General features: G+C 35.8%; 2 protein-coding genes and 1 long non-coding RNA gene across 20 annotated transcripts in view; 1 reads left to right on the top strand and 2 right to left on the bottom strand.

The window, feature by feature from the left end:
• Piezo (piezo type mechanosensitive ion channel component) overlaps positions 1 to 4,584 on the bottom strand; it is a 160,042-nt gene extending 155,458 nt beyond the window's left edge. For all 14 annotated transcript variants that reach the window (XM_087354064.1, XM_087354067.1, XM_087354072.1 and 11 more), the window contains exon 1: positions 4,322 to 4,584. The gene's annotated coding sequence lies outside the window, so the exon portion shown is untranslated. The remainder of the gene's footprint in view (positions 1 to 4,321) is intronic.
• Positions 4,585 to 8,177: 3,593 nt separating this feature from the next.
• LOC110839615 (Eukaryotic translation initiation factor mextil) overlaps positions 8,178 to 15,263 on the bottom strand; it is a 39,178-nt gene continuing 32,092 nt past the window's right edge. For all 5 annotated transcript variants that reach the window (XM_087354094.1, XM_087354098.1, XM_087354099.1 and 2 more), the window contains one exon: positions 8,178 to 10,943. In XM_087354094.1, coding sequence (XP_087210220.1) covers positions 10,836 to 10,943 — 108 coding nt within the window. In that variant the 3' untranslated portion in view covers positions 8,178 to 10,835. The remainder of the gene's footprint in view (positions 10,944 to 15,263) is intronic.
• Positions 10,939 to 14,284, top strand: LOC147872992 (uncharacterized). Its single transcript, XR_015536603.1, has 2 exons — positions 10,939 to 11,578; positions 11,752 to 14,284. It is a non-coding gene; the product is annotated as an uncharacterized LOC147872992 (long non-coding RNA).

The following is a 15,263-nucleotide window of genomic DNA, read 5'->3' as shown; positions in this document are numbered from 1 at the left end:
ATTAAAATTACAAAACAAGAATTCTGCCCGTTGTTTTGTATGGGTGTGAAACATGGTCTCGCACTCTGAGGGAGGAACACAGATTGCAGGTGTTTGAGAATAGGGTGTTGAGGAGGATATTTGGGCCTAAAGGTACAATTTGGCTGCACGCGACAGAGACAAGCGACCGAGGCAGGCGACAGAGTTACGAGACCGAGACTGGTCGCTTCCTGTCTGCTCTCTGTACAATCGTATGAAGTACAATTACGAGCGCGAGACAAAGACAGGCGACAGAGACAAAGCACAGGAGACCGCTCTCGGACCAGTAGTGTCTCGCGACGGGCTCAGGCAGCACGTAAAATAATGGCAGAAATTAAATTTACTGGTGACCAAGATGAGCAATTGGTAGAATTAGTAGCAGAAAACCGACCACTGACCACCGACAGAAAGATCCTTCTTCACGTCTGGTTTTGAATATGGAACTCATATGTTTTCATTGTTTCTTTCGCAACAAATAACACAGCAACACATCATCATCATCTTCTTCTTCGAGTAACCTTTTTAAAAGCATTTTTGTACTCATTTTTCACAGAATATGTGCACGTATGTCTCAACAAAACAATGAAAACAAACACTTTGCCGCATGTCTCGGTCGTCACCTCAAAAGTGTGTGGCGACAAGCTGCGATGTGTCCGTCTCCCGTCTCTGTCGCCTGCCTCGGTCGCTTGTCTCTGTCGCGTGCAGCCAAATTGTACCTTAAGAGGGAAGACGATGGGGCGTGGAGAAAACTGCATAATGATGAGCTTATAAATGTGTACTCCTCCCCCAATATTGTCAGGGTGACTAAGTCGAGATTAATGAGATGGGTGAGGCATGTAGCGCGCATGGATAGGACAAGAGGTGCGCACCGGGTATTGGTCGGAAAGCCTGAAGGGAAGAGACCGCTGGGGAGACCTAGACGTAGATGGGAGGATACTCTCAGGCGGGATGAATGGGAGATAGGAGCTGAAGGAGGCTGGATTTTGTTAGCCCAGGACAGGGTCTGGTGGAGGGCTTTGGTTAATTCGGTGATGAACTTTCGGGTTCGGTAAGCCATCTAGTTAGTTAAGTGTAATTTTTCGCAACTTTCGTAAGTCTGATCGCAAAACCCTTTTCTGGACATCAGGTTAACGTCTACTATCGAATTAGAAGTCGTGCAACCCCGAAAACGATCCAATTTTCTTATTAACTTACAGAATCAGACACAAATTGTCGGCGAACAACAAATGAGCAATTATGTTAAAGAACATTACTGGGTAGGCCAAACATGTGAACCTGTCTGTAACAATTAGCAGCAGTTTCAGTAAACTGCCATGAATTTTCAACACATTGTACTCATTTACAACTAGGCAGCCCAGGAGTCGATATGAAAGGGTGAATGTGGCCCCGGTCTTGAAAAGGTCGAGAAGCCCTGGCACACGCAATCTTGGTCTGAAATATCAGGGGAAGAACCCACTTGGAAGATCTGGGTGTTAAACAGAGGATCGATTTGGTTCAAATGGCGTTAAACAATATGAAGGTGGGAACTGATTGGAATTACTTGCGATGGTGTCCAATTCTGGTAAGGCGCCTTAATTTTCCGGAAGAGAAAGGATACTGCATCATAAAATCAGTTAACTGTTTTGGTTACAGTGCGAGAAAGGACGACAGGTTGATGAAACAGAATGAACTGGACATGATGTCCACCACGTATTGTCCAGAACCACGATACTTTCCACGGAAATTATTGTGGCTCCTGACAGAGAATAGACGCAGAAACCTATCGCTTACAGGGTAGGCACACTAACCATACTGCTCTACCAAAAGAAATTTCAAGTCGTACACAAAATAAAATTCTGCAAACGGACAGAAAGACATGACCACCACTTTTTACGTTAATTTCATGCACATCGAGCAAAGAAAGCGTAAGAACTGTGAATCGTTTCCTTCCAGATACACACTCTATTCAGAGTTCCGATATACAGAGTGAGTCAAAAGCATGTTTACAAACTTTGTGTGCGTGTTCCTGGATCAAAAATAAGAAGAAATGTTCCTATGAGCATGTGATCGCAAATGCTTATTTTTCAAAATAATAGCCAAAAATAAGTTTCAATGTATGCCTTTATTGCCAAGTATAAGTGACAGGGATGTTTATTTATAACAGATGCTCAAAGGTTGTTCCTCCATTCTCCACACATGCACGAGCACGACGTACTCAAGACTGACGAATTCGTTCGTACCACCAGGGTGTCCTCGAATCCTGTGGCATGCATTCTGCACACGTTCCCATAGGTCGTCATCATTGTTTATGGGTGTTGCATAAACGACGGACTTCAAGTGACCCCACAGATAAAAGTCCAATGGAGTCAGGTCCGGTGACCTCGGTGGCCATGCTAGTGGGCCACCACGCCCAATCCATCACTGAGGGTACCGTTCATTAAGTTGATATCTGACGCGATGGGAGAAGTGTGCTGGGGCTCCGTCGTGCATAAACCACATTTGTCTTCTTGTATTCAGTGGTACATCTTCAAGGAGACGTGGCAAGTGTCTTCCTAAGAATCATCGGTATGAAGGTCCTCTTTGACGCGATGGAAGCATGTGTGGACCAATAAGCATGTCGCCAACAATTCCTGCCCAAACGTTAATTGAAAATCTTTGCTTTAAGCTGGATTCACTTTGATATAAAGTCATTCATTGAAACTTATTTTTGGCTATTATCCTGGGGTCTCGGGTTCGATTCCCGGCGGTGCCCGAATTTATAACTTGTGTTGGGCAAGGCCGTGGTCTAGGCAACACGGAGTTTTCCTCCGGGGCCTTCCCCGGTTTCTCTGTGGCATCCAAACAAATACTCCATTCACACACAGAATAAGGCAATGGCAAACCACTTCTGGATCATCTGCCAAGAACGTATATGAACAGGTCCCAGTCCGAGAAAAGGATGGAAGAATCCTGTTCATATGGACCTGTCGTCAGACAGAACACTAAATAATAATTTCGAAAATGAAACATTTGCGACCCCATGTTTATAGGAACATTTTTTTCTTATTTTTGATCCTGGAACAAGAACACGAAATCTGTAAACATACTTTTGACTCATCCTGTATAGTGTATCCCACTTGTGTAAACCGCTATGACGGCGTGCCAGCGAACTACCAGGAAATGAACTAGTCACACAATTTAGCAGTCATATGCTGGTAGGTGGTTTCTGAGTAACTGACTTCAATTATTACAATTTTAATGATTTGAAAACTACCTCTCTGAAACTGACTCACAAGACTCGTACAAGTCTTCCTTTTTTGTGCTGTAAATACAAACACGGGTAATTATTAAATTAATGACATTTGAACAAAGACTATATCACTTCCAGAAACGTTGGGTCGTAATCGCAATTAAAAACAGTTTTTGCTTTTAAAGTAATTTTAGTAGCACTTACTCGTATTTGGAAAACTGTATACCAACAAGCACTGAAGGTGAATATGAACAAACAAACCCAATTAACACCAGTGGTTAAAGAACGACAAGCCCTGATGATGGAGTCAGCATGGATCTCTGAAACGTCGGTAAATTTCTACCAGACTACACGGCGCAACAACCCAGAAGACAGCCATCTTCAAACTCACCGTAGTGAAAACTTCAAATCTTACAAAGAACGTTACTGTTGACTATTTCAAGTGGCCGATAATTGCCAATTGGAAACACTGAGAGAAGGACGATAATATGAACGAACCGTACACAACCAATCTGCCGTCAACAGCAGAATTTTATGGTAGGCATTTAAATAAATGTCGTTTACTGTCAACAGGTTTGAATCGAACATTTTCTCAGATACTTCTTTGCTGCTGTCAGTCTAGTAGGAGAATAGCAAAGTACGATTATTTCAGCGGTATGTTATCAGACTTCCATACCTTCAATGGCCTCGACTGACTCAGGATAACTTCGGAGGACATGGATTCCTATTCGAAAGTTGTTCTCTCTGAGTCCCTCTATACGATCCTTCAGTTTGGCCCGAACCTTTTGAACCACTCTGTATAAAGCAGATTTAATATGCCAAAGCCTGGTTTACCCCTGATCTCAAGGTTCAGCACGTTCGGGAATCGAACCACGAACCCGGACTGGCACAGCTGTACACGGTGTATGTAAAATACGCACGCACTGGATTTGACTGTTAAACTGTCACATGCGTATCCTATCTTATAAATATACACGAAAATTTACATCTAGCCAAAACACCAAAGAGTTGAGGAAATACTAACAAACCTTCATTATTATGTACAAACATCCTCTGAATAATATAAACATGTGAATGAGTTGATGGTTAAGTTACCTTACGAATATTCCCGGGTGTTTTATTCAACTCTTGTGCAGTCGTTCCACCCACCGGCAACACAAGCACGACGACGTAGTGAACAATTACTCACACAATCCAAACATGTTTATTACAAAATTGTTTGGCTTAATAACGAAAATTATATCTAACCCCACACTATCCGAACCAGGCATAGCTCTACATTCGCCCTCTTCTTTGTTCACGAATGTCTACGCCACATTATAACACCATATGCCAATCACAACGGGCCTCCACACCAGACATAGCTAACCTACCAAAAAATGAAGTCTCAGCACACTCAGGAATACAACACGCATGCGCGAATTTCCAGACAAAAGTAGCGCATGAACATGAAGACAGATATTTATCTGCAAAGATATATGAAAGAACGATATGTTTGCAAAATGTAACAGTATTATAAAAACGCCGGATAAATGTGTAGTTTCATTGCATACAGTGAAACACAATACAAATTGTGAGATTTCAGAATATCACTGTGCAGAATATGAAGATGGATATCCTCTGGGTTGTCTCGCCTTGTACACTGGCAGAAATTTACCGACGTTTCAGAGGGTCTTTCCGCCATCACCATGGCCATGAGAAAGCTGCGTTTTGTACTCTTCACTCTGATTGTGGAGGCACCTTGAAACGTTTGTGAACTTTTACCAGACAACACCCAGCAACACATCCAACTTCATACTGATGATTGAACTTTAATATGTTCTAGTTTGGTGACTATGTTAAGTTCCGTTTGTCAAAACAATTTTGTACTAAATACAATTTCTTTTAGATACAGGAATTTTTTCACGTACCATGTATTCATGTTCATGTTACACTGATTGCATAATTTTTACAGTTGTGAAAGACTATGATAGCAGACCTGAATCATTTGTTTTGAAAGCTCAAAGATGTGCTTACAATGTTTTACACCCATGCTGTTCAAACACTATATAAGAATGTCAATACAAAATCATAACCAGCAATATAATAAAGGTGGTAGTTCATTAGAAAACTCAATACTAAACACGATTAAAATGCAATGTATCAACTTTCTCATATCAACTGTGCTTGTCAAGGAAAAGTGCCAGGACATCACCAAATTCGTTTGGCAACTATTATTCAGGGCTGTACAGCATTCTCTACCAACAAATTACTTTAATATGAAAACAACTGTTCTAAGAAGCTTTTTATGTTGTGTCTAACCTCTACAACTGAATTTTAACCTACAATATTATAACAAAGGCAAGATTATACAGGTGCATCAATCCAGAAGACCATCTAATTACAGAATAAATAAGGTACAGAGATAAAATATAAGCACTGATAGGAATTCCCTCAGCAGAAATACTTATGCTTTTGTCACCCCCACACTTAATTGTACCTCTTGCTATATAATTACAAATGTGAGACCACAGTTAACACATGGCAGCTTCACATTCTAGTTTTCCAAAATAAGTAAATTTAGACACTTGGCATTGCATAAATAAAAATGATAACCCTTGTAAGCAGTTTTACGAGACTCACATTCTACCTTCCTTCTTCTTGAGCCAATGAAAGTGGCTAATGATGCTAGAGGGTTATTGTTCATTATACAGACCATATGGATAGAAACATATGTGCAATCAAAATTTTTACTACTTGAGGCATGGCAAAGTACTTTTTGTGTTCTATATTATAAGTCATCATGTCATACAGAATGTGACCAAGGCCTTTTGAATACAATAAGGCACAAATTTTGTTTCCTCCTCCGTAGTTCTTCCAATATCCATGAGACATATTTCCTCACTTCTTGGTCCCATCCTGATCTTTACCTCCCTCTTTGATATTTTCATTTAATGTTCATGTTTGAAACTTTCTATAGATTTCTTCCTATTTTCATTCTTAAAACACGTCCATACCATCTTATTCTATTATCTGTTAATAAGCCTTTCAAGATATCTCTTTACCATTATATTCTCTCAAATGTAATCATTTCTTACACTCCCACTTTTGGTTTTTCCTACTCCTTAAAAATCTTAATTCTGATGCCATTAATCTGCTATTGTCTGCTTTGGTCCATGTCCAAGTATCTGTTCATAAGTTAATGTGGGCATGTAGTAAATTTTAAATAGGCATATTTTTTCCTTCTTTCTACAAAAGGATAATTTTTAGCCTGTTTTATTATGGACAGGTTTACTGTGTCATATGCTCATCTTACCATCCCCTGCATTAACATTTAAACAATTTAAGGATTTTCATTAAACTTGGTGTCAGCATATTTCTCAATTTCCACAAGTAATACCAACTTGGTGAATCTATAAACATGTCAATATAAGGTGAAATCAGCACAAGTATAACTTAATGCAGAGCCCCAAAATCTTATGTAGAAATAACATTTCCAAAATATTAAATGAGACTATAATCATACCAATAAGTTTTACATTAAACATTTCTTGTGTCAACAATTAGAAATGGGGAGCATTACATATGTTCAAAGTATATATGGAAAATTTAACATGTCTGAAATTTTTACTTGTGGAAATTACTATAAAAAATTAATCACTAGAACTTGCAGCTATTAATTTATAGTTTCTGAAGCCATAATGTTAAATTAGGCCATGATCCCTTCCTTCCTCATCCATTCCAATTCATCATCATCCTTTCATTCAATGCTATGAAGTCTTGAGTTACTGGAAGAGTCGTTAAGTATACTATGAACAAAAATACTGCAGAAGTTACTAAGCTCAGATACATACTCAAAAGCTTTGCCTTTCCATTTGCCCTCAAGAATATAACTTAAATATTTCACACCATGTGGCACTTCAGTACATTAATAAATTAAAATACTCCCAAACATAAAACATTACTTATATCCACTCCTGGTTTAGTGCTAGTACTGCTGGTAGACGAACACTAGTGCTCTAATGGTGTCACTGTATTTTAATATAGAACTGTCTTGAAAAAGAAGACAAATGCAGAAGAAATAATTCCATTCTTATTACCTAATGCAGCAGTTCTGAAACTATAGAACCAGTACCTGTTGTGGTATCACGAGATGCTTTCCAGGGTACCATTAATTCACATTTGTTTGACTTCATCAGGAATACGAGGCAAAAAAGTCTGAGAACACCTGTGGCATTAAAATATGTAACAGTTACACCCTAAATATGTTACTTATTCTGTGAATATTACTATGAGTCATTACATGAAGTTTTTCCTGGACTCTCTGTGGTTGTACTCAGTCCTAGAACTCACCATCAGAATTTATTATCTGATAATTTTTTACTTGGATGGGAAGCCAGTGCATGGCGAACCCCCATATTCCTGTAATTATGGCACTTGGTACAGTGACTGACAGTGGCAAAATGCACACAAACATCCACACTAAAGCAGAAATATAACTCAGAACCAAGTCCAAGAAATCCATGGCTATGCCTGATATGGGCAGCCACATCACACTAAAGTTATTAAAACTAACAGGAGCGGAATAGGATAATTTAGAAATTAAATCTGATAATAAGTAATTCCTATATACAGAATCTTCTCATACAATTGAAGTTCTTAATTTTAAAAAAATCTCTTGTTGTGGAACTTGAAAAGTCACTGTCACTACAAAGGCCTATCAATGGACCCCATCGTGTGACAGTCAAATCCAGTTCACAGCTTTGCAATTTATTTACACAAATTAAATATTAATATTACATTTCATGTCCAATCCTATATTGAATATGTAGTATGCATTATAAATTTGATACAGTTCCTAATATCATAATACCTAGTGACTGCCATACTTCCCATGACTATTATTAATGAAGAAATTGCATCAGTATTAATGTTGAATATGATAAAGGAGTTTGAAGAATACAATAAAATGTGGAATTTTTAAAATCATGTTTAATCTGGACAACTTAAATAGAAGTGCATACAGTAGAAAAAAGTTTTATGATGAATAGAGACTAGAAAAGACAATGTGCACAAATACCATTGTTTGCACTGAGATTGTAATTCAGCTTGTAATATGTTGAATATGGTTGCCTCCCACAAACTCAGTAATGGAGACACACTTTGTTTCTTGTTTAAAAAATATGCTTATACATTTTTCAAGAAACATAGTTAAAAATGTATCCAATATAAGATTTTGTTCAAGCATTGTGACTCAGTCTCATATAGAACCAAACTAAAAATTTCTTTGTTGAATTACCATTTACATCACCACATGAAAAACAATGTTCTGGGTTTAAACCTGAATATAGGCTCTATTTTTAATACTACAAGTTTTTCATATGTTAAATGATTTAAAAATTACTACACTATCTGGGTTTTTTTAGTTTTATCATTACACAAGATATTTATCAAAATGTATTGCAATACCATTTTTAAGGCAACATTCACAGAATTGATGGTCTAGCAATCAAATGCTACCAAAGCACTAATATCACATAATGTAATACGCAGCCGATTCGCTACAACATATAATGACATTACATTAATGAATGTTAAAGGTAAGTTAAGAATGCATGTGTAGTTTACTTTTTCTTTACACTTTCTGTTATATTGTAATAATACGTTCTTTTTTACTTTTTATTGTATAGAGTCTTGAATCTTGAAATAGCTTAGGGTATCATGCCCTAATTTGATGTGTGCAAGATACAGAAGTGAGTGACAGAATCTGGGGGAACAATACTTGGAAGAAACCTGCTTATTCTGTTCATGCTACTTCCAACTGAACACATGCACACTGCAATCAAATGTCAAATCTACAAGGAATTCCATAAATGACCAAACCGACCTGGTAAAAATGTGTTGGCGGTAGCTAGCAGTGCTATACACAGCACATGGGCTGGCATAGAGATGGTGATCTATCAGCTGCTTTACTGTGTGGTATCTTTCTTATCTTTCATGTTTTACAACTATCACTGCCCATGCAATTGACATATCAAGATCAATTCTCTTTGTGTTTCTGTTCTTGTAAGATCTTTCATAAGTATTTCTTGTTCTCATTTACATAAATAAACAAAGATTGTGAAATACACACTTCAACAGGGGGATTCTTCTACAAGACAGTTATGTGAAAAGGAAATCCTTTTTGTTATGTAAAAGAAGATTTCTCCAAATATATCCTGGTTATCGTTCCTGCTTCATAAATTTTTAAATTACTAAAAGTTCATTCAGCTGGATCTGTCTCAGACAAGAAATATACTAGACAAAATGCACTGACCGAGGAAATGCTTGACGAAAATGGAGCCAGACTTCAAGTAACTGAAGAAAGCAATTATAAGAGAACATTTTTGTAACTGGTTTTGCAAGCAGTACATGATGGTGTTCTTGGCCTAAAACTTACATTTTTACTGATTGATTCCACTTGAATGGTTATACTGATGCTCTAATCAAAAGGTATTAGAGCAGTATTAGTCCAAGACATTTTTGAAGTGCCCCCTTATCTTTTCTTCTAAGGATAGGTACCATTTTCTTAAAACACTGTCAATTTAGAGTAGGAAGTCAGTGACATGTTTTGATTCTTTTTTAAAAGCATTATGAAAGAAAATACATGTTTATTTTATACAAGATGGTGCTACATTACTCTCAACTTATTTGATTAATGTCTTGATGAAAATGTTTCAATCTTTAAGACAACGTGTATTCAAATAATGCACACACACTGGCTAACACAATTACACCTTTCAAGTGTCAAACAGTTGTTTCAAGTAATTCGAAGTACTGAAGAGCAGATGGTAGACATTTAGACCATATACTGTATTGATGAGTATTTTAAACAATTTATTTAGTTTCAGAGATGTGTGTGCTTATAATGCATGGCATACTAACTTCTTTTCTTGGAGGACGATGGGTGATGTTCTGGTGCAGACGCTGACGGCAAAATGGTCAGGCAATTCAGTCGGAGGAATTCACTGTACATACTAGATGAAAATAATAATATCAAGGATTTTTTGGGAAATATTTAAGTTAAATGAAATTTAATGTAACAGCATAGTTATGTGCATTTATATAATTGCTACTGCCCGATTCACTACCAATTCTGCAGTGACATGCCTTAAAAATGTTAAGAAATAAAATGGGATCATTAAAAAATACATATCAAAGCTTATGTAACCTTTGGATTATAATTTTGGCATATGTATTTACAGTTCTTAACAGAATAAATTATAAATTTATCTTTTTACAAATTAAACAGTATACTACTAATGAAGTTATACTACCACTATAGCAATGTAAACAGGTGGAAATTACATCTGAAATTGAAATAAATTAATATAATAAATAAATAGGAAATTCAAATGTATCATACACTGTTTCATTAACAGACAAATTATTATCAGCAATTCTAAATGGCATAGCTCTAAGAGAAGAATCGAGTACCCAAATGCATTATTGTGTTACTGTATTGTTTCATGAAATGCCAAAGTAATCATCCAGTATGAATAATTTTTTATTAATTTTAAATAAATAATGAATTTGAAGCAACTTATGAGAACTAAGCAGCAAACATACAGTCTTGAATCCGCATGAACAGTTATTCACAATCAGTAGACTCGGTTTCTGTTGCACTTAAAACTATGCTAGAACCTTCCAACTCTTGACATTTCTGGATGTAGGTGACTGGGTCAAAGAGCTCTGGCATCTGAAAGCAAAGATAATGCAGCATGATCAAAATAAAAATAATTTATTACTCTTCTTTCTTAAACTGCTTTCATATTTGTGGGTTGACTTTTGCAAAGGAGTCTACAGTGCCAGGAAGTTAAGGGTGGTTTCAGAAATGATTTTTGAAATGCACTGAAAATTTTGAAGCATTACTATATATGCTATAAAAACACCATAATCCACTTATATTTCCACTATCTATGTGTTTTTTATATATATACAAATATGTATGTATGCTAAGTTCACTTATAGCTCAAGAAGAGATAAACTGATATGCATGGTTAAAACACCAAAAAAAGTGCCATGTGTTTGATTCCCTGTGAGGATGGTTCCTGTGGTTTTGAAACTAAGCACAACAAAAGAACAGCGCCAAGATCAAAGTTATCTGTTTTAGAGAGGAGATTATGGGAACAAAGGCCACCAAAAAACTGTCCTGATTCACAAACATGAATTACAATTCTTTTCCCAGGTCAGGAAAATGGGGTTATTTTGATTTCCTAAGACAAGGATGCATAATATATATGTTCAGGATTGGGGCCAGTGGCAGGCTCCTGTGAACATAATAATGAACCATTGGGTTCTATAAAATGTTGGGGACTCAGCTCCATGAAGTAAGTAAGTAAGAATGCATAATATGAGGTTTATAAAAACATTTTTTCAGAAAAAAACATTATCACAGTGAATTTAAACTGGAAATATATGTGAATAGTAACAGCTGAATCAACAGTATTAGTGACACCACCAGGAAATATATATCATTAACAATAATTTATGTTCCTGGATGGCAGGAATAAAGTATCTACTAGACACAAATATGAAACAATCAGGGGGTGGAAGAACTTGCAATATTACAAAAATTTACACAGCTTTAGATGGAGGCCAAAGAAAATGATGAACAAGTAAGTATTCATATTATTTTAATACAGCCGATTCTTTAAATTTCGGGAGAAAAGGAGAAGAGGTTTTATTTTTCTATTCTGAGACATAATTTTGACATTAAACCAGGAACATCATAAACAGAGGCATTGAAACTGTACATATGTTACTACAATGTGGTTACAAAAGTTCATTCCTTTAGAACTCACCATATTCTCTCTAAAAACCATTTTATGACAATAAAATGGGCAATGGATAAAGGCATGGACTATTATACTGAAGTGTGCAACTATAAAAATTGAGCATAGCATAATTTGATATAGGCGGAACATTGTTTATTATATAGACCTTATAGACTGAAAAGTAAGTGCATGAAGAAAGTATTTCCAGTGTTGAAGACAGCCATCTTCAGATTCACCACCATGAAAACCTAAAATCCTACATATTTCCAGTGTTTTGTGTGAGATAAGTGATCATGATATACAGAATGTGAAGAAAGTCTTCACAACACAATGCACAAATTTTTATCTGTCTTCTCATGGCACCCCATCAATTTCTTCCCATCTTGAGCTTTACCCCCTTCTTTAACACTTTCCTATAATTGTTATGTTCAAAACCTATGGATTTCTTACTTTTTCCATTCTTAAAACATATCCATACCCTCTTATTCTATTATCTGTTAATTAGTCTCTCAAGGTGTTTCTTTACCATTAAATTCTCTCAAACACTATCATTTCTTACTCTCTCCCTTTTGGCTTTCCCTACTCCTTAAAAATCTTAAGTCTGCTGTCATTAGTCTGCTACTATCTGCCTTGGTCCATGTCCAAATTCCTGTTCAATAAGTTAATACAGCCATGTAGTAAATTTTAAATATGCTGTTTCCCCTTCCTTCTGGAAAAATAAGTTTTAGCTCATATTATAATGAATGACAAGTTCATGATGTCACATGTCCATCATTCTGACCCCTGCAATAACATCTAATGAGTTCATGGACTTTCATTGAACTTGATAAGAAGACTAAGGGATGATCCTATTTTCATATTTCTTAATTTCCATGAAAAACACCAACTTGATGATTCTAGAAACATGTCAATACGACGTGGAATAAGCTACAAGCATTATATAATGCAGAGCCCAGACATCTTATGTGGTAATAGCCTTTGAGAAATGTGCAACTTTTAGGAATGTGTTGTTCTAATTGTTCTTTTTAGATGCATTCACTTCCCTGCACAATGCCTATTAGACCATTTTGTCCATATGCACATATCAATTTGAGAATGGCTGGATGGATTTTATTGACATTTGGTATGGAGGTTATGCCATTTGAGGCTACTACAAATTTCTTATTTCCTACAATCAGTAATATCAACATGGCACATGCTAAAACTTGTGAAATGGAAGGATGATATTTTATGATGATATCACTGACAATCTGTGATGAACAGATGACAGCATTTATATCCATTATGGCCATGTATTTAACTCAAGAACAGATACACGGATTTTTACAGAATTTGGTATGGACATTATGTCATCAAAAGCTACTCAAAAATCACACTTCTTGATTTCCTATCATTACTAACACAAACATGGCATGTTTAAACATGTGAGGTGCAAAAAGATCCTCTACAATGACATTACTACCAATGATCCTTTGCAATGGTATCATCTTATTCCAAAGCAATTAAAAAATAGAAACAAATAAGAACTATATATTACTAAGTTTTTCTTCTTCCATGGTTATCAAGCTAAGACAGTGTTCTTCCAATATTACAACTGACAAAAGTCAAATCCTGGCAAAGGAGACAGAAATCTCATCTTATTTACTTATAGCTGCCTATAATAACATGTAGCAACCTGAAAGTTCTTTTTTCTTTTGAGATTTATTGTACTCCAATGGCCTGTACTCCCTCATGAACTAAAATTGTATCTCTTTTAGCGTATATGTCCAAGAGTATGTGCTGAAGCCATCTGAAAAAACTAATACAGCAATACACAGAAACATAAAACTGAATTCAGTATATAAATGCAGAATGCAGCTACTGTTAATAGAATATCCACTCAGACAAAAAGCAAGCACATTAACACGCACCAAATATACCCTTTTAAGAAGGTCAACACAGGTGGGGAAGAACAGAAAGACTTGAAGAACATTGCAGACACTACAAAACAAATAACTTGGTATCTTTAAAGAAGGTTAACACAAATAGAATAAACTTCATGTGCACATAAAGCATTTTTGAAATAGTATATACAAGATTAAAGAACAAAAAAGAACTGCAATATCTCTTTGAATACCGTTACACTGACGCTGATGAAAATAAAATACATTTATGTTTTGGTAGTAATGTTGAGTCATGTTGCTCTTCACAAATATAAAAACTATTTGAATTAAACACAGTCTGATGCAACTAATTAATATCACATGTTTCAGAATAATATTTCCATCACCATGTCAAAAATCATGAATATTTGTAAGATCCTCTAAGTTGCAATGTCAATTAGATAAAACCATCAGAAGATAAAAAGTATTAAAATATTTTTTATTAAGATTTTAAACCATTAAAGAAATTAAAATAAATCAACAAATAGTACAGGAAATATCCCAGATGTTTCAATCACACTTTGAAATCTGAGTTGAACACTATAACAACTTGCACCTTCTTATGAAGCTATTGGGTAAGATGCCCTTTTTATGTTTCAACTTCATCTGCATACCCAAAAACATCTTATCTTAGAGGATACACAATCTTGTACCTCAATGGAAAAGTGCATCAAATAGAAGAGTCACTATGCCAAAACGTGGGTATCATTTCTTTCCATCAACATCAATAATACTGAAACTAAAAGTTTGGAAAAGATTTATTTAAGAAAATGCTCATTTTCCACTTCTGATAAAATCTAATGGAACAGCATGCTTGAACAAGGCACTTCCTGCACATGAATATTATTAGAACAAGACAGAACACAAGTTATCCCACTAAATGTAAGCATGTGTGAAGAGTTTTCATAAACCCATTGACAATTTCAAACAGTTCATATGAAACATTTCATTTTGGCCAAATAAATTTGTCATATATATTTAAATATATTAAATACTGAATAAAACTGGACAACATGATCTGCTACTTCATGCGAAACCTAATGTTGTGATCATCTATTTTCAAATTCCATGTACAGGGATAGCTGTATTTTAACACCGGGTCAAAGCGGTAAAATAAAAACTAAACACTACACTATTTTAACTATTTTGGCTGATCTGGGATGCCACTTTGCATGAAGGAGAAAAGTAGTTATTTCTTAAGACTACTTCATCCAAAATAAATATCACTAGAAATATTTAGGAAAAATGTTGAGATAAACATTTCATATCTTTTTAGTGGCAATATGGTCAGACTCTGTGGGGTGAGCTTACTTTTCAGAT

This window comes from Zootermopsis nevadensis, unplaced genomic scaffold, assembly GCF_977971745.1.
Source record: "Zootermopsis nevadensis isolate Lab colony 2312 unplaced genomic scaffold, Znev_1.0 Znev_ptg000022l, whole genome shotgun sequence".
NCBI classification, from domain to species: Eukaryota; Metazoa; Arthropoda; class Insecta; order Blattodea; family Termopsidae; genus Zootermopsis; species Zootermopsis nevadensis.
This window is presented reverse-complemented; position numbering and strand designations above follow the sequence as displayed.